We start from the raw sequence: 19,600 nt of genomic DNA on the forward strand, positions 1-19,600 counted from the left end.
TTTTTTTTTCTTTTTTCAAATTTTAACACAAGAGAAGAAGAAGCGCACGCCGAGTGGCGGACAGGGCTTCGACGGTGAAGTGAGGTGAGGCACGCCGAGTGGCGGACAGGACCGACGGAGGAGAAATGCACTACACACAATTCTCAGAGAGCAAATTAGAAGCTGGCTAAGGTTTTTTTTTTTTCCTTTTGGGACAAAATGTCAAGGGTGTTTTGGGTATTTTGAAAAAATAGAGACATATCCAATTAGTATATCTAATCCAAACAGGAGAATATTCGTTTTTTAAACAGAATATTCTGTTATCTTAAACGATATTTTCACGGTAGGGACTTAATTGAAAAAAAAATTAACGTATAAGGAGTCAGTTGAAAAGAAAAAAAGTATAGGGACTTAATTGAAAATTCGGTGAAACTATAGGAACCTGCAAAGTAATTAAACCACTCAAAAATAATAAAAACGAACCTAAAGGCATATCATTTGCGCAGCTGAGACTTCACTCAGATGGTAATTCATGTACCTCTAAATACGCTGCTTAAAAAAAAACTTTTAATGTTGTATGGGTGAGTATGTAGTATGAGTGTGCTGTGATACTTAAGATTGGGATTGTCCAATCCACTTGAAAAAAAAAAAAAACATATCATTTGCAAATTGTTTGCAACCTTGCAGGAGAAGGAGAAATGGTGAAATCTTTCTGCAATGTATATATATAATTGTTTGAAAGGCGACACAAATAAATATAGGGGAAAATTCAGGTCTAGTCAACTTTACGTGAAGTTGATAATTGAGAACCGTTAGATAAAAATTTAGTTAAATAAGTCAAATTATCTAATCATTCTCAATTTTTAACATCACATACATCACATAAAATTTACTGTACTTGAGTTTCATCATAAATATATCATCAATGGATATTTCCTTTGTACTCAAGAATTAAGATGCTGAGTTGTCCCTACGGAATATCTGAAATCAAATTTAATTATTGAAATTGAAGGATATGATGAACTCGTAGACAACTATAGTATGTACGGCTTTGCTACATCCGTATGGCATTCGAAACTAAAACTAAGGAATTAGAATGAGGAAAATAGCACCCAGAGAGAGTAGTAGAGAACTCTGTCAATTTTTTAATTTCGTGTTCACGTGCCGGAGGAGCCAACTTCCAGTTTAAAAATTCAATGGATCGTGTAGTCTACATCTATAGACCTATCTAACTCTATTTAGTAACATGTGCATTATTATTATTATTAACCTCAAGAAAAAGAAAAACGTTACAAGTTGTATTGACGATTGAACTCGCGCCCACAATGAATTACTAATTCGCTATTCCCCAATTGTGTGCAAAATAAAGCCATGAAGGCTGAAACTGCATCAACTTGCTAGCTGGACTACTCGGCACTTTTAGGATTAGGTCTTCAAATTCAACCATCCCCAATCATCAACCCCCTCCATTCCGTTTGACCCACCATCCTCTCAGGTATTGCTTCATCAACGCTCCATCCTCCGTACCCCCAAATTCAAAATCAAAAGCAACTCTAATATAAAACCTCTCTCCATTTTCCTCTCTTATATCAATTAACATCCTACATGTGTAAGACCAAAATGGCCACCAACGCCGCCAACCCTACCTCAAGCCCACGACCCTCTCGAAATCCGGCCTCCCGCTCCAACTCCCAGCCCAGTACTCAAGCCCAAACGCCAAGGACATCGACACCAAAGCCCACCGCCCCATCCCGCTTTGCCCCAACCGCAACCGCAACCACCACCTCCTACTCGGACCCAACAACATCATCTTCCTACGGCAGCTTCTCCACTACCGGCTACCGCCTCTCCTCCGATAACTCCATCTCCAGCCGCACCTCCCTCACCCACCTTCGCGACACTCTCCCCGAAAACCCAAACATCTATGACTTCTCCGAAATCTGCGTCGCCACCAACAACTTCCTCGCCAAGCGCTACTCCTCCTCATCTTCCACTCCTTCCTGGCGCTGCACTCTACGCGGTGCTGACGTCATCGTCTTCCAGCGCAAGTTCCGCCGGAAGCTCGAGACCTCGCAGCTCCGGGAGCGGCTCTCCCTGATCTGCCGGAGCCATATCGTCAGCATCATCAAGCTCCTCGGCGCGTCCATCTCCGGCGACCACATCTACCTCGTCTACGAGTTCGTCAACGGCGCCAACCTCTCCGATTGCCTTCGGAACAAGATCAACACTCACTTCACGGTGCTGTCGACTTGGCTCTCGAGAATGCAGGTGGCCACCGATGTCGCTCACGGCCTCGATTACGTTCACAACAAGACAGGATTGAGCATCACTTTCGTCCACAACCACATCAAGAGCAGCGCTATAGTCATCACCGAGCCTAATTTCAATGCTAGGGTTTGCCATTTCGGTGCCGCGCAGCTCTGCGGTGAGATCCAGGAAGAGGAAAGCGATGTCGCTGCCGCGAAATTGGGAGAAATCGAGGAGGAACCCTTGGCATCTCCTTCCCCGGCGAGGTCCGAAAAATTGAAACGATCGGGTGGTTCTGCCATGCAATTCGAGGGGGTGAGGGGATACATGTCGCCGGAATTTCAGGCCACCGGCGTGGCGACGCAGAAGTCCGACGTGTACGCGTTCGGAGTAGTTATGCTGGAGCTTCTCTCCGGGGAGGAGCCGCTGAGGTTCAGGTACGACAAGAAGAGTGGAGAGTTCGTGAGGACATCTGTGATCGACGCTGCGAGGGCGGCCGTGGACGGTGGTGAGGGGGCGCTGAGGAGGTGGGTGGATAAGAGGCTGAAAGACTCGTTCCCGGTTGAGGTTGCCGAGAAGGTGACACGTGTGGCGTTGGATTGCGTACACGTGGATCCAGATAAGAGGCCCAAGATGGGTCGCGTAGCTGACAAGATATCAAAGCTGTATTTGGAATCAAAGATTTGGTCTGAAAATGTTAGAATGCCCACTGAAATTTCTGTTTCTTTGGCTCCTCGATGAGATCTTCCTTTCGTGGCGGCCCCTTTTTTTGTTTTATTATTAATTCTTAACCCTTTCATAAGATTAGGAGAATTTCGACCGTAGATTAAGTAGAAATAGATTAACAATCATTCTTGAGGTCTTAGATGACTTCTTCTGTGGATGATGCTTTGTCTTTGTGGATTATTGAGTTTTTAATTCGATTTGATTGTGACAAGAGTTGGGGGAATATGTAAATTCACAGAGAGGATACATAATATTTTATTTGGAGTTTATAGGATTGGCTACCAGTATACTAGTATAGTATTAATATTAAGATACGTCATAATTTGATAGAGAATGTTATAAAACAAAACATTATTTCCTTTTCTTCCGACAATGTTTAATCTTACTTTAAGATTTGAACTCCATGATCACATGCTCATTTAGTTTATAATTTATATAAAAGCAAGTATGAACTGCATGAGTAATTAGCTGAACAATGAGGTGGCATCGATTTGAAAGTCTATGAATTGACTTTTTTTTTTTTAATATCCTAATGAATTGGTCTCTTTCTAAACGTAATTCAACTTTAAAATTGTGAACAAAATCTGAAAAAGGTTTAGGTAGTTGATCAGTGCAGTCGATATCGAATCAATAATGCTTGCCCAACTTGATATATTCAACGGGGTCTATCATCTATCATCCAAATAAGGTTGGTTCATACACGGGTTGTTATAATTGGTATGATGATATGATTTTAACTGGCGATGCTATGCTATAAATCTATAATGCTAAAGTGCCAATTGACAAATAGGAACATGTGACGCTAATGCTGCAAATTTTTGGCCTTTCCTTGTTTGACTTTTATCTGTAATGGAAAAGTTATTAGCAAACCACTGTTGAATGCCGACATACTCATTGCTCACTTTCCAACAATTTTGCTGCAGTGATCATATATTGGTGCGGATGAACATGCGGTTTTATATGTGATGTGAAATATAATACACAACTCACACGCTTCACTACTTGTGCGGGCCTGGCCTGGCGTGGCGATGCAAGTGCCTGAGAGTTTTGTACAAAAGAAAATGCGACAATGAAAGGCCAAAAATGTGTTATAGACCTCTAAAAAAATGCATGTAATCTTGAGCCAAGCCAGAAAATAGAAGGCCATGTCAAAAATAAAAAGATGTGTGTACGTGCGTGTGATGTATGACAAAAAGAAAAAGGAGTTAACCCCAAGAACAGGAAGAAAAAATCAACGACTGAAATGAAGTCACACGGCAGATGAGACGATCAAATGGTTAAAAAGAGTTTAATTAGATATCTAATTTTTTTAACTAACTTAGATTAGTCTAATTGTTAGTATGCATAAGTAAGTATTAGAACTACCATCAGATTAATCTTTATTCTTTAATTTACGGAGTTAGAAGATAATGTAAAAAAAAAATCTATTTTTTTTAAATTATAAATGATAAATTCTTTGAAAAGTAAAAGTTAAAAAATTAATTTTATAATAACAAATTAATTGATATTATGATCAATGGGCAAGATGCCCAAAAAGAAAATAATAATAAAGAACCAGCACGAGAGAAATTAATCTTCAAAAAATTCACAGATAGTTTGAGCGGACTTTTATATATATATAAATTAAAATAAATCAATATTATATTAGTCTTCCAACCCTAAATTAAATACACACTAGTTCTCTTTTAATATTTAAATAAATTATCCTATAATGTTTAGCTTTATTAGATTAAAACCGTACGAATTGAATCAACTTAAGTTGGTCGGTATCTGTAACAAACTCAAAGAAACTTTATTACGATTTATGAATAAAATCTAGGATATTTTTTGAGTATTTGGATCAGTTTAAAAATATAAAATTGACATAATTTATTACGATTTAGATTGAATTAGATCGGTTTATATTTTATCTAAATTTAAAATTTATAGAAATAATTTAATTTTGTTAAATTACAAACTTTTTTATACAGTAAAATTTAGATGTGATATGGTTTAAATTAAAAATCAATTTAAAATTCTAAATAGTAACTTCTTATATATATATATATATATATATATATATATATATATATAAAACCCAAAATAAAACTCAAACTACATAATAAATACCTGTTTTTTCAAGTCAACCTTTAGGCGGGACAAACATAAAATATATATAGAGGAGAATCTATATATATATATAGTATAAATACAAAATACAGCATTCCAAAATAACCAAACTTTGCTTGCACAGGAAACTCCAGACACTCAGTGAGATGTTTCTCGATCTGCATCTGAAAAATAATAGAATATATATGAAATGAGAACCGAGAGTTTTCAATATGGTAAAGGTGCCCACATAATTAATATAAAAAGTCCCGATAAAGCCAGAGAAATTCATAGAATTTCGACACTCAGATTTCAACTTAAAGACCCAACTAAACAAGAAATTAGGTACGTTACCTAAGGTATTCAAGATCTAAATCCAACTTTAAATTAACACTTCACTTTTCAACCCTCCGAATCAGCGGTGGAACAACCCCCCTCTCGCACATCCTCCAAGAGGGTTTCTCAGAAAACATACACATACAATTCAAGTAAGGAAAATATAGACAGAGATGCAATTACAGCAAATAGAACAAGTAGCAGATAAGCAGATTTAAGTAATTAAGCAAACCAAAATAATGCACACCCAAGCAAAACATACAAATACACATGATGTATGTCTGTCCTATGTCTGATGAGTCTCATCTGTCTGTTACATAGCCAACCCGACATGTCCTGGTAGTTAACCATTGGACAGTCCCTCTGTGCGCGCATCCCAGACTCAAAATAATATCCATGGAGTCAAACTCCAAGTTTAATAATATAATATTTCATGGAGTCAAACTCCAAACTCAAATATAATATTCCATGAAGTCAAACTCCAAGCTCAATAATATTCTATGGAGTCAAACTCCAACCTCAATAATATAATATTCAAAATCCATATATATATATATATATATATATATGCTCATGGGGAGTTAAAGTGCCCGGTCACATCTTGCGACAGAGAGTCAACAAATAGTCTCAAATACACAAGTCACATAATAATCTTTTTCTTTTTAAAATAACACTTAAAACCAAAACTCAAATTCTTATAGAAATTTCGATAGTATCTCCTCTAAAACTCGAATTTCTGCCACCCTTCAAGGTTCCCAACTACCAAACCAAACACCTCTCGGTCATTCAAATCATTTTCAGTATCAAATTATTTCAAAATCAAACAAATACCAATATTAAATCTTTTTCCAAAACCAACGAACTCCAATAGCAAATCATTAACAACAACTAAACCACACATCTTATACCATATACATAATCCATCAATAATTCATTCAGTTCATTCCTATCTTAAGGTCTTCTAACCTAAGTTCTCACGTGACATTAAACATTAACATTGAGAAACCAAAACCATACCTTGGCCGATTCTTCCCTAAGCTCAGAACACCTCAAAAACCTCTCCTTTCACAAGCTCCAAGCTTCCAAACATCAATTCCTCAAGCCTAATTACTCGGATTTCGTTCTAAACCACCCAATTGAATTCCAAATCAACCAGAACACAATCTATTTTGCACAATATCACTATAATCATCATAGGATTCACTAATTCAATATTTGACAAGGGTTCAACAGTTTCTTATCTAATCCATGAATCAATTGGACAAAACCCAACAATACTCAAACCATAAAATCGCGAAATTGAAGAGAGGGAGAATTAGAACAGAAATACTAATTTCTTACCACTTTTTTCAAATAGAATTGAAGAGAATTTCAAGACGAACACGTGATCGCTGACGGCTCGTCAATCAAAATTCCGAATTAAAAGTTACGGATGATTGAATTTTCGGAGACGTTAGGTTTACGTTTTAACTTAACTCTCCCTTCTTCTTGTACCAGCAGGAATGAAAAAAAGAGAATGTTCATTTTGGGTGTTTTATAGGTTGGGCTTTAGGTCCAGTTTGGGTTCAGTCCAATTGGTTCAGCCTATTGGTTTGATTTTAGGCCAAAATTTAAAATTAGTGTCAAAAATTCGTATTTTTAATATTTCTACTTCTCTAAATTATAAAAAATAATTTTTTAAATTTCTTTAAATAATAATTAATTTATTGACTAATTATTTATTAATTTTATAAAATTTACATAATTCACATGCATAAATAGTTTGAAATTTAAAATTATGCAGATGTTTTAAACCAAATTTTATTAAATGCATGTCTTAAATACTTTTATGTAAATTTAATTCAATTTAGCATGCTGAGTAGTAAATGGAATCAAATTGATTCGATTGGACGGTTGAAGAAGCATGTAATATGTGAATTAAATTAAATTGATTCGATTTATTACTACTGTATAATATATATATAGTCAATAAAAAAATACTCTTATTTGAATTCAAATAAAATATTAAAAAATAAAAACAAATAAGAATAGAAATTCAAATTTTATGTTTTAGTTCAAATTTTATAAAATATATTATTTTACAAACTTATAAATTTAAAACAGAACAATAAATGATTTTTTAAAAATTCATTAAAAAATCATTCTTTAACTCATTAACATATAAAAAATTATTACCAGAACTTTTGTTGTTAAAAATGTTATTATAAAATATAGTCCTCCAAAATGATATATGAGTTAAAGCTTAATTTTTTTTAGAATCAAACGTAACAGATAGTTATACAATATAAAATGATCAACTATATTTATATAATATGTAATTTGCGAAATAATTGCTAATGAGTTATAACTCAAATAACATAGTCTTCTTATACTCACCTAGAGGTTGCGGGTTTGAACCTCACTCCTAACTTTAGAAAAAAATTTGTGAAATAATTAAAATATTATACTAATTAAATCATTATTTTATAAATATTTATACAATATTTTAATTATTTTAACTAATTACATATTGTATAAATATAGTTACTTTTTTTATATTGTATAATTATGTGTTATATTATGAAAAAAATTCAAATTTTAACTCCTATGCCACCTTAGAAGACTATACTTTATAATATTTTTTTAACGTTAAAAATTTCAGTAACGATTCACTATGTGCTAATGAGATAAATGATGATTTTTAATAATTTTTAAGAAATTATTTATTATTCTATTTTTTAAATTCATAAGTTTGTAAAAATATAGATTTTTTAAAATTTGAACTAAAATAGAAAAGTTAGATTTTTATTCTTATACGTTTTGAGTTTTTTGATATTTTATTTGAATATAAATAGAAGTATTTTTTTATTAATATTTATATTTTAAAATTAATAAAAAATAAATAAATAATTAGCTATATATATGTTATACAGTAATAAATTGAATCAAGATGATTTGATTTTTATATATATGTTGTGTATTATTAGTTGTAAATTGAATCAAATTTATGTTGATTCAATTTACATAAAAAATTAAATAAAATATACAGGTAACTAAATTTAATTTAAGATATCTATATATATATTTTTCATTTGATTTATCTATGTAAATTATTCTAAAAATAATTTTGTTAGGTGTTTAGCAATTTTGTAAGGATGTTATTGTTATTCTTAGAAAAGAAAAAATATTAGATGTTTTAAATTAGAATTTTATAATGGATTGTAATTGTTCCGTACTTGGTAAATTGTCTCATCTTATTATTTTCATAAATGATTCCAACCCACTATATTTATCGGTAAAAATGTCTCAAATTTTACTCATTATTCGTTATAAACTACTATAATTTAGCTTTTGAATATAAAACATCACAACCTTAGATGATTTATGTGTTTATGTTGGCTATAAAGTACAGACACTTTGCTGAGTTGTTGTGTTTACGTATCGGACACATTTTGAATACGATACTCGTCCGATATACGTGTTTGTTGTGTTCAATCGTGTCTTAATAAAAAATAAAAAATTCTTTGCCGGACATACCTGGATATACCAAAATACCATTACGTGTCAGTGTGTGTATGTCTAGTCTTATTCTTAACATATATTTTTAAAATAAATTTAGATATAGTATATATTATTATTTATTAAAATAAAAAAGATTTAAATTCTTGATATAATTAAAATAAGACATTAAAAATAATAAAAAATTTAATTTATATTTTAATATCAATAAAATATCAAAATATTATTATGATTTATCTAAAAAATATTTTATATTTTATATATATGTGTGTTTCCGTGTTATGTAAAATTTTAAAATTCGCGTGTCGATGTGTCCCATATTGTATCATGTCCTATATCCATGACAATGTCCGTGTATCATAGCACATTGATTTAGGACCATTTATTTTTATTTTCTGTTAGAATTTTAACTCATAAATAATCTTTATATAAGATTATTTATTTACTAAACTAAAGCTGAATATCCTATAACAATTCATATAAATATTGAAAGAGGATCTTCGTATATTTAATTTTTGCTTAGGAGAATAATATAATATTAATTCTCTTTTAATTTATATATGAAAAAAAAGCCTATTTAAAACAATTTATTTATCCACAACTTTTTTAATTTTTTATGGCGCATTAGAATGTTAGACTTTAAATCTTTAATTTATTCCCATTTAAAATTTAATTATTCTTCACATACAAATCATTTTTTTATATAAGTCTATATAGATTATTTATATTTACGTACACACATTTTTTTCATGCTACTGCTGTACGTTCTTCTTTTTTGTTATTTTTCTCTTTCGTTATCGTCATCACCAACACCTCCTCCTCTTCTATCTCTTTTTTTTTCATTGGAATTTATTCTCCTTCTTCCTTTTTCTCCTTCTTCTCCGTCATCTTCATCATCATGATCATCATCGTTATAGTCATCGTCGTCGTCTTCTTTTTTTATACGTATCGTCGTTATTGTTAACGTAGAATTTTTGCCATATTGATGATGTTGCCTGATTTAAAATTAAAGAAAATATTTTTGTGCATTTGTAGTAAAATTTCAATGTAGAAGTTCTGAATCTTAATTGTTATTGTGGTGAATCTCTTCCATTCTTGTTTCGATGTTTTTTAAAAAATTTGTGGTGTATTTTGGAAAAAGCATAGGGAGACAATGAGAATACTAAACAATGTGAACAATAGATATATCGGATATTCAATTTAATAAGTATGCAGATGATTATGTTGATTCTTAGTTGGATGGTGGTTATTCCTTTTGATTCGGTTTACTCATGCACAGTTAACAATGACTGGATATTCAATTCATCACTAGATATGCGGATGGTTATCCTAATGTTAAGGTTTATGAGATAATTTTGAGGTGGAGTATTTTTTTACTTTATTGAGTCAATTGTAGAGCCCATTGTTCACATTATTCACAAAAGTCATTGTGTACATAGCAAAACCGATTTTGAAAATATTGCGATGTATTTTGAAAATATTTTAGTATATTTTTATTCTAATAAGTTCTGCATAATTCAAAACTCATTCTCTTCTTTCTTTCCATCTTCTATTGCTGCTTCTTCTTCTTCATTATCATCGTCATCTTTTTTTATTCATTTTTTTTGTTTTACCTTCTCAAGTTTCTTCTTGTTTTACTCTCTTAACAAGAATAAAAACAAAAAAAATCAAACAAAGAAGAAGAAAAAATATATAATGCTGCAAAATTACTTGGAAGAGGATGAACCTACATTCATTCAATTAAAAGAAAAAAAAATAAGAAAAGAAGAAAAAAAATACATTAAAGAAGAAGAAACAGCAGAAGATGAGGAGGAGGAAGAGGAAGAGTTTTGAATTATGCAAAACTTATCAGTACAAAAATACTGAAAATTCTTAAACAATACACATAAATATCTTAACTTTACACCGAAATTTGCTGCAAATACATAAAAATATTTCTTTTAATGCTGCATTTTTTTCTTTTTTTTTTCTTTATTTCTTTCTTTCTTTTAGTTGAATGAATATAAGTTCATCATCATCCAAATAATTTTACAGCATTATGTGTTTCTTTTTTTTCTTTATTTGATTTTTTTGTTTTTATTCTTGTTAAGAGAGTAAAACAAGAAGAAATTTTAGAAGGTAAAATAAGAAGAAAAAGATGAATAAGAGAAAAAAATATGATGATGATGAAAAAGAAGAAGAAGAAGCAACAGATATATGAGGAAGAGGGAGAAGAAGAGTTTTGAATTATGCAGAACTTATCAGTACACATACATCGAAAATTCTTAAATAATAAAATAAATAGCTTAGTTTTACATCGAAATTTGCTGCAAATACACAAAAATATTTTCTTTAATGCAAAACTCCTACATTACATTCAATTCAAACCATCAACGATGAACAAAAATTTTCACAAGCAAAAACAACATTATTCACCTACACAATCATAAACTACTAACGAAAACATTAATTAGAATCGAACTACACATCAACCACTTGATTGGATTCAAAACAATAATCCACTTCGCTCTGGTTCAATTGACAATCTAAACTTGAATCATTCATTATCTTCAACAATGAGATAATCGTTCAAAACTAATTTCAAAGCTTGATTTCATCATCTTCTTCTATTTTCTTATTCATCTTTTTTTTTTCTTATTTTACCTTCTCAAATTTCTTCTTATTTTACTCTCTTAACAAGAATAAAAACAAAAAAATCAAACAAAGAAGAAGAAAAAACACATAATGCTATAAAATTACTTGGAAGAGGACGAGCCCACATTCATTCAACTAAAAGAAAGAAATAAATAAAGAAAGAAAAAAAAAAGAAGAAAAGATGCATTAAAGAAAATATCTTTGTGCATTTGTAGCAAAATTTTCATGTAGGAGTTTCTGAATCTGAATTATTATTGTGATGAATTTGTTCCATTCTCATTTTGGTGTATTTTAGAATACTCATGCGGTGTATTTTAAAAATATTTCGGTGTATTTTTATTCTGATAAGTTATGCGTAAGTCAAAACTCATCCTTTTCCTCCTCCTCATCTTCTGCAGTTGCTTCGTCTTCGTCTTCTTATTTTGATATTCTTATAATTCTTATTGGGAGGAAAAATCAAACAAAGAAGAAAAAATACATAATGTTGTAAAATCAATAGAAAGAGGAGGAGAAAAAAATGCAGCAACAACAAGAATAATAAAAAGAACGACAATGAGGATGAAACACGCGGAAAAAAAGGAGAAGAAGCGCAAAAAAGAAGGAGAAGAAGAAGGAAGAGGAGGAGGAGGAATGTGGGATACAAACGTTAGAGGAGGAACGACATGATTTCATGCGCGCCTTATGTAAGTGGGTTCTATTGGGTTAGGGTTAACTTGTATAAACTTGTATGTTAAAAATGCTTGTATGTATAACGGGTAGGGCTGGAAGTGAGTCAAGTCAGCTCATGAGCCAGCTCGAACTCGACTCGTTAATAGCTCGATAAACTAAACTCGTGAGCTAATGAGCCAAGCTTGAGCCTGGAATTGAACTCATAAATTAAATGAGTCGAGCTTGAACTTGGATAAGCTCAGCTTATTAGCTCGTGATGAGTTGACTCGATTATTTTATATATATATATATATATATATATATATATATATATATATATATATATATATATATATATCACCCGTCGAGCAGGGACGAAAGTCGGCCTTAGTGATCTGACGGTGCCGAGTGGAAGGGCCGTCGCTCAACGGATAAAAGTTACTCTAGGGATAACAGGCTGATCTTCCCCAAGAGCTCACATCAACGGGAAGGTTTGGCACCTCGATGTCGGCTCTTCGCCACCTGGGGCTGTAGTATGTTCCAAGGGTTGGGCTGTTCGCCCATTAAAGTGGTACGTGAGCTGGGTTCAGAACGTCGTGAGACAGTTCGGTCCATATCCGGTGTGGGCGTTAGAGCATTGAGAGGACCTTTCTCTAGTACGAGAGGACCGGGAAGGACGCACCTCTGGTGTGCCAGTTATCGTGCCCACGGTAAACGCTGGGTAGCCAAGTGCGGAGCGAATAACTGCTGAAAGCATCTAAGTAGTAAGCCCACCCCAAGATGAGTGCTCTCCTATTCCGACTTCCCCAGAGCCTCCGGTAGCACAGCCGAGACAGCGATGGGTTATATATATATATATATTCCTATATGCATTTAATTTATACTTTTAATATTATATATATACCTATGAAATAATAATATATAATTATATATATTAATGATTTTAATTATTTAAAATTTTGTATTTATTTTTTATATATAATTTATTGATAGATAAATAATTTATAGAATTGATTTTTTTAAATATTTTTTAAAATATATAAACTATAATTTATAGATATAGAATTATAGATTATGTTCCTATTATTTGAGCCAACTCGTAAGTTCGAGCCAGCTCGTGAACTTTCGGTGAGCCGAATTGGAGCTTAAAAAATAGGCTCAATTGTTAATGAGTCAAGTTGTGAGTCGAGTTCAATTTTTGTGAGCCGAGCTTGAGCTTGGTCTAACTCGGCTTAGTTCGGCTCATTTCCAGCCCTAATAATGGAACTGTTTAAAATTTGTCTCATTATAAATAAATTAAAAAATTATATATTATTTATAGCCCGTTTAAATTAGGGATCTAACTAGGAGATTAATATTTTTTAATAAAAAAATAATACTATTTTTTTCGTTAGTAAAAATATTGAAAAAAATGACAAAATTACTTGAATATTAGTTGAAAATTTTTGTTACTAAATGATTTCATTTATTACATACAAATGTTATAAGTAGATAATAATTAACCATGAGTGTAAAAGGTTTTTTCTCCTTATTAGTACAGTCAAAGTCAATATGTATATAACCATTATTCCCCTGAACTTAAGCAGAAATAAAAAAAAAAACATTATTAAATTGGTATTACTATCAATAAAATTTATATAAAAATATAATAATAAATAAAAAATATTAGAAGACAATTAAAATTTATTATTTTTAATTATCAGTTAATTATCAATATTTAAAAATATGAGATAAAATATATTATTAAATTATTAGACTAAAATAAATAAATTTAAAAATTAAATTAATAATTAAGTAATAACAAAAAATAATAAATTTTAATAACTATCGTATTTCTCACAATAAATACCACACTCAACAATTTAATTAATTTCTCTAGAATAAATTTTAATAAAAAATATAGATAAACAATTTCTAATTAGCTAATTTTAAATAATTATAATTAATAATTAATAATTTTATATTTTTTAAAAAATAAAATTTAAATATTCATTAATTAATATAAAATATAGTTTAAAAATATTTATTGACGGATTGTTAATTAAATTCTTGATGGTTATAGGTATTGTAAAGTCTTAGAGTCATCGCTTCTTTTAAATTTGACTAACATTTAACCAATAAAAAAAATGAGTAATCTTATATTATTAGATGAAATCTCACACCATTAAAAACACCAATAATAACTAATTAATAGTTAAAAATCACAAAATTTACTCACTTCTTAACACTCTTCTTGTTTTAATAATCATGTCAAGCACTGTGGTTGACTCTGGTCTGAACATGCATGCACACAAATGAGAGAAAAAATAATTAAATTCATTAATACTTTCTTCAGTTTCTTGCATATTTTGCTTATTTTCTGCTACACATGTTAAACCTTACGTTAACTTTTTTGAAACTAAAAGAAAACGAAAACAAGATCCAGTCACCAGCCACTAACATTACTATATACTGACTTAGATTGATTCATACAACTACGCCCACATTATTACATCAAATTGAAATCCCAGTCGATAGGGTTGCCAAGCAAATCAAAATCATCCAAGGTTGAAAAACATGGCTCATCTATTGCACCCTCGTCGACAAACTCGTTTTCCTCGCTTGGTGGTGCTGGTGGTGGTGGTGGTGCAACTGCAGTAGAAGCAGAAGCAGATACCGGAACTGAATGAGAAGCGGGAATGGGGTTATCTCCTGGTGCCGCTGGGGCTGGGGGGTTACCGATGATGGGTGGAACACCGTGGCCGGTGGCGGCGATAATGGAGGGCTCTGCTTGGCGGAGGAGCCACTCAATAGTCTCGCCGTCGCTCTTGTTGTTGAGCTCGCGAGTGAGTTGGAAGACAAAGGCGGCGCATGCGATGGACATGCGGACACGGCGGTCTCGGCCTTCCACCTTGATGTGGCGGTCCTTTCTGCGTCTGCTGGACATGGCAGTGCTGATTGCGTTGTTGTTGGCTGCTGTCATGGGTGCAATTTCCATGGGTCTTTGGTTTTGGGCAGACAAAGGAGAAGAAGAATATGGAACACTGCTCTCATTCTCATTCTTCATTGAAGTCATTGTTTTCTCCTCTCTTGTGTCTCTCTGAAAGAAGTTCTGATGGATGCAGATTAACTTGTGTTTTAGAGTCCTTATTTATAAGTCCATCCTGATTCCCCCTTTTCTTTCTACAGGAATCATTATTTAACTCTCAGACACTTGTTTAATTTTCATCACTTTTTTAATTTATGGTTAAATAATGATAAGAGTAAATTAAATGTCAATATTGTCCCTATTTTTTTTTTGTCATATTTGTGTTTCAAGAAAATTATAGAAATTTAACATTGAGTCACCCCTAAAATATTTGAGATATAAGTAACATAAAAAAAACATCAAAAACAATATCAATATTTATCCCAAATTTTGAGAAAATAATACTTTATTTATTTAATTTTATTAAAAATAATCGATAAAAAAATTATAAAAAATAATACAAATATCATTTTTTTTTATGTCAGTTTTCATAAATATTATTTAAAGTTTTAAACTTATAATTAATACGGTCGTTTGCCTGATCAACTTTTGAATTTTTTCTAACCAACTCTGCTTAGAAATAAAGTCATTAATTGATGGTTGTTTTAATCCCTGAATGTACCCTTGTTAAAATAATAAGGGTCAAGTGTAGTGATAAGCAGCAATTATTTCAGAGAGAGAATAACAGTTTCAAATACTGAATAATAAATTAATAATATAATATAATATAATTGTTTAGAATGTTCTGATACTCTTCAGATGCATAAGTGCCTGAAATGTAGGAGGAAGGCTCAGCCTCTGCCACAGTCCATTATTGAAGAAAGCACCAACACCAAGAATTAAAAACAACCTGTAATGTAATTCTACCAACTGGGTAATTTTCTAAGCCGAGAATGATTTCTTCTGCATTTTGTTATTTCTGTTGCAAATCACGCACCTTATATATCAGTTTCATGAGTCAATAGAGCTATCTCAAATTTAATTTTTCATTACATGGAAGAGAGAACCTCAAAACTCTAAGTACCTCACAGAAAATAAATAAATAAACCGTGATGTCAATTAACATGTTTGAGTACTAAATCCAGCAAAGTAAATGCTGAACACATTGACACTAAGTCACTAACAAAGCTTCTTGCATGGCTCTCTACAATGCCTCTGATTTCTGGTGCATATGCAATGAAGCCAACTGAAAGATGAAGTATCCTCTTCATATTCCCATTGCAGAATAGACAGCAACAAAAGCTCCGGTATCACGATACACATTTCATTTGGTTTCCTGCAACATCTCTTCATTGGAGATATGTGGAAGAGTTAAACCTGTCACCTACTTAATGCTAACAAAATAAGTAAGTTTAAAATGGCAAGTATATCTATGGTGATAGTTCCAAATTAAGCTCAACTGCCCATGCTCCACAACAAAGGTATCTGAAAGAACACAGACTATCAGTTCTATACTACAACTAGCTCCTTCATTCATTAAGTATGATTTGATGTTAAATTGGCATCAATCTTTGAATAAAAGAGGAAAATCCATAAATAATAATCATAGCAAGAATAAACATAGTAGTACAGCTATTGAATGAAAACCTAACGATACATCATTATGTTACAAGCATATCGAATAATTTTATGCTCAAGCATATAAAATGAAACTAGTTTTACCAATGGAACAAGGAAATATATCCCTCAAACAACAATGACCCAGTTGTGTATGACTTGTGGATCAATTTTTGGCAGCATTGGTATTTCCCTTTCAACAGGATCAGGTTCAGGTTCTGTGCCAAAACGATCATGTCATCTGGTTACAACTATATAGCAAAGAAGTGAATCCATATCAATCCCTATAAGACAGCATACCGAAATTGTGGAATTGGAAAGAAACATATTTTTGTAAGAAAAACTAAACTATTTAAAGAACATTTATTCTCACACAGAAGGAAAGGAAAATCTGTTGCGCCTTCCTCAACTAGCAGCCGCTAATATGGCTATACATAAAGCTTCAGTTAAGGAACTAAAATGATGCAAACGTTATTAATGATTGACAATGGTATGGATTGTAAATGATCTGAACATTCTCAAAATGAAGATAACTCAAGATTCGAAAATTGCTTGAATCCCAAAATTAGACAACATGGTGGCATCAGTGGCAGTTACAATTATATTATCAACACTGCAAAGCTTAAAAAGGGGAAAATATAAAGAAGTTGAACCTGTTTGAGAAGATGTGGCATAGCTCCCAAGATTTCAATTTTCTCTCATCTCCTCCAAGCTCCAAGGGCACATGCTTAGGATATATAAAGTTATTCCTTCAAAAAGGCCACAGTTCCAATAATCATCAGAAATGTACCGGTTCAGTAGGTATTTGAATTTCACATATTTAACATTCCACGACAGCTTTGCAAAGCAGCATTATGCTTTTTTTTTTTTCTCAAAAGCAATATAACTTAGATACAGAGCAACAGAACATACAAGGAAAAGGAAAAGTCTAGGAGACTAGTAACTTTATCAAATTCTAGCCATCATGTAACCAGCAAAGAAAAGTGAACCATTTGATGAAATTTCACACCAATCTCATACTATTAAAATCATCATTGATGGTTATTTGATAACTACAAGTCACAAAAGTTGCTGACCCCTAGCACTCCTCTACAAGAAACTATATGTCATGCAAGAAAAAAATAACAAGTTTTCTATTTATATCTACTCACATTAGCCAAGATAAAACAGCAAGAGCTTGTTCATGTGAATGCTTCCATGATCCGAACAGGAAATGATTGATTGAAATATAGAGAATGGTGATTATGATGACCTTGTGGCCTAGCTTGAGTAACTCAGAGAGATTCGCCTCCGAGGCTGGTGGATAATTGGAGAGAGATTAAGATATGATTTTGGATGATTTCAGAAACAAAACATAGGTCACTCCCAGGCCCAACCCAACCAATTCATAGAGTTGTCATAAAAGGGGGATATAGATATAGTTTCATTTCATTTAGGCCCGACACGTCAAAAAGAGAAACAATTATGGTATCTTATGTGATTAATTAGTTAGTAGCAAAATGCTTTTTAATTCTATCTTTTTTTTTTTTAAAAAAAAATATTTTTTCAATTATAAAAAAGCCAGACGGCAGTTACAAATATTAAAGAAATATCAATTCTCCATAAATAATAAAAGGATAAATATCCCATGTTTTAAACTATAGTCTAATAGTAAAACTAATATTCGATTACTGAAAATTTTAAAAAATAAAAACAGAGACCGAACAAAATCTTTTTTGTTTGCATATCTACACATATGTGCTGTAAGTAATAAGATACATCTTCTTCTTCTTTATATAGATATGAATATTTTTTTGATTCTGAAAGTTTTCCTATAACCAAAACTATTTCTTTGTAGAGCTTTTCTTTTAGATCTGAAAAGATCAGCAACATTAGAACACCACCAGCAACTATAAAGGGAACCAAAATACCACCACAAAAAAGGGAGAGAAAATCACAGATGAATTATAAGATAAAGAACACAGAGCTAAACTCAAATCCGAAGAAAGGTTATTTTAGATCTAGATCTGGATCACAAATCTAAATCTATGAAAGAAAAGCAGAGAAAAACCAAGAAACAGAAAAAAAGGAGAAAGGAGATAAGAGAGAAAGAGATAAAGTGGCGGCAGAGCGGTGTGGGCGGAGGCGGAGGAAAAAACGGGAGACAGAGGAAAAGGAGAAAAGGGGGAGAAAGACGAGGAGACAGAGGAGACGAAAAGGGAGGTAAAGTTAAAAGTTAAAGGAGACAGAAGCATAGGACGGCCACCGCGGTCTAGACTGAGGCGGCAGCGGCACCCCTCAAAAGAGCTTTGCGGTTCACCTCAACGGGAGAGAGAGAGAGGAGTTGCGCTAGGGTTTCTCAAAAAACGCCATGCTTTTTAATTCTCTCTGATACCAACAATGTTGTTGTTCGTCTCCACCTAGGATGCATGGACACGGACACAGGATACGATATGATACGGGATATGCCGACACACGAAATTTTAAATTTTATAAGATACAACGACACATATATATAAAATATAAAGTATTTTTTTTCAAAGATAAAAATATATTTCATTAAATTGGTAAATGAAATACAGGGTCCATGTCAGGACAAAAGACAATAAATGATGAGAATTTCCCAAATAAACTTTCCTTAGAAAGAAATCAAACGGTGAAAAATAGAAAAGAAAATTGTAAGAAGGAAAAGTAGACTTCTTTCAATAGAATAGGGCCTGCAGACCAACTCAATGAGAAGCTACATGGAGACGTTGAATCTCTCAAAGGAGTCTAATTTGAAGCATCAAGAATAGAAGTTGCGCATTGTTTGTTCCTTCAAAGATAAAGAGATTCCTAGCTTTCCAACAATTTCAACATAAAATAGCAAGCAGTTATTGGTTCCGATTGTCACCCATTGAA

At 32.2% G+C, this 19,600-nt stretch overlaps 1 protein-coding gene and 1 long non-coding RNA gene across 2 annotated transcripts; one reads left to right on the forward strand and one right to left on the reverse strand.

The window, feature by feature from the left end:
* Nucleotides 1-1,113: 1,113 nt before the first annotated feature.
* LOC107614039 (Protein kinase superfamily protein) lies at nucleotides 1,114-3,221 on the forward strand. Its single transcript, XM_016316247.3, has one exon. The coding sequence runs from the start codon at nucleotides 1,585-1,587 to the stop codon at nucleotides 2,965-2,967; it is 1,383 nt and encodes a 460-aa protein (XP_016171733.1). The 5' UTR covers nucleotides 1,114-1,584; the 3' UTR covers nucleotides 2,968-3,221.
* A 12,818-nt stretch (nucleotides 3,222-16,039) lies between these two features.
* Nucleotides 16,040-18,068, reverse strand: LOC107612211 (uncharacterized). The gene is made up of 3 exons (XR_002351764.2): nucleotides 17,872-18,068; nucleotides 17,374-17,469; nucleotides 16,040-16,971 (listed from the first exon to the last, which is right to left on the reverse strand). It is a non-coding gene; the product is annotated as an uncharacterized LOC107612211 (long non-coding RNA).
* Nucleotides 18,069-19,600: the final 1,532 nt, after the last annotated feature.

Source organism: Arachis ipaensis, chromosome B8 (genome assembly GCF_059453495.1).
Source record: "Arachis ipaensis isolate K30076 ecotype BB chromosome B8, ASM5945349v1, whole genome shotgun sequence".
NCBI lineage: Eukaryota > Viridiplantae > Streptophyta > Magnoliopsida > Fabales > Fabaceae > Arachis > Arachis ipaensis.

Excerpts from the sequence above, each read along its gene's own strand:
- LOC107614039 (XM_016316247.3), top strand. The coding sequence starts at position 1,585 with ATGTGTAAGACCAAAATGGCCACCAACGCCGCCAACCCTACCTCAAGC.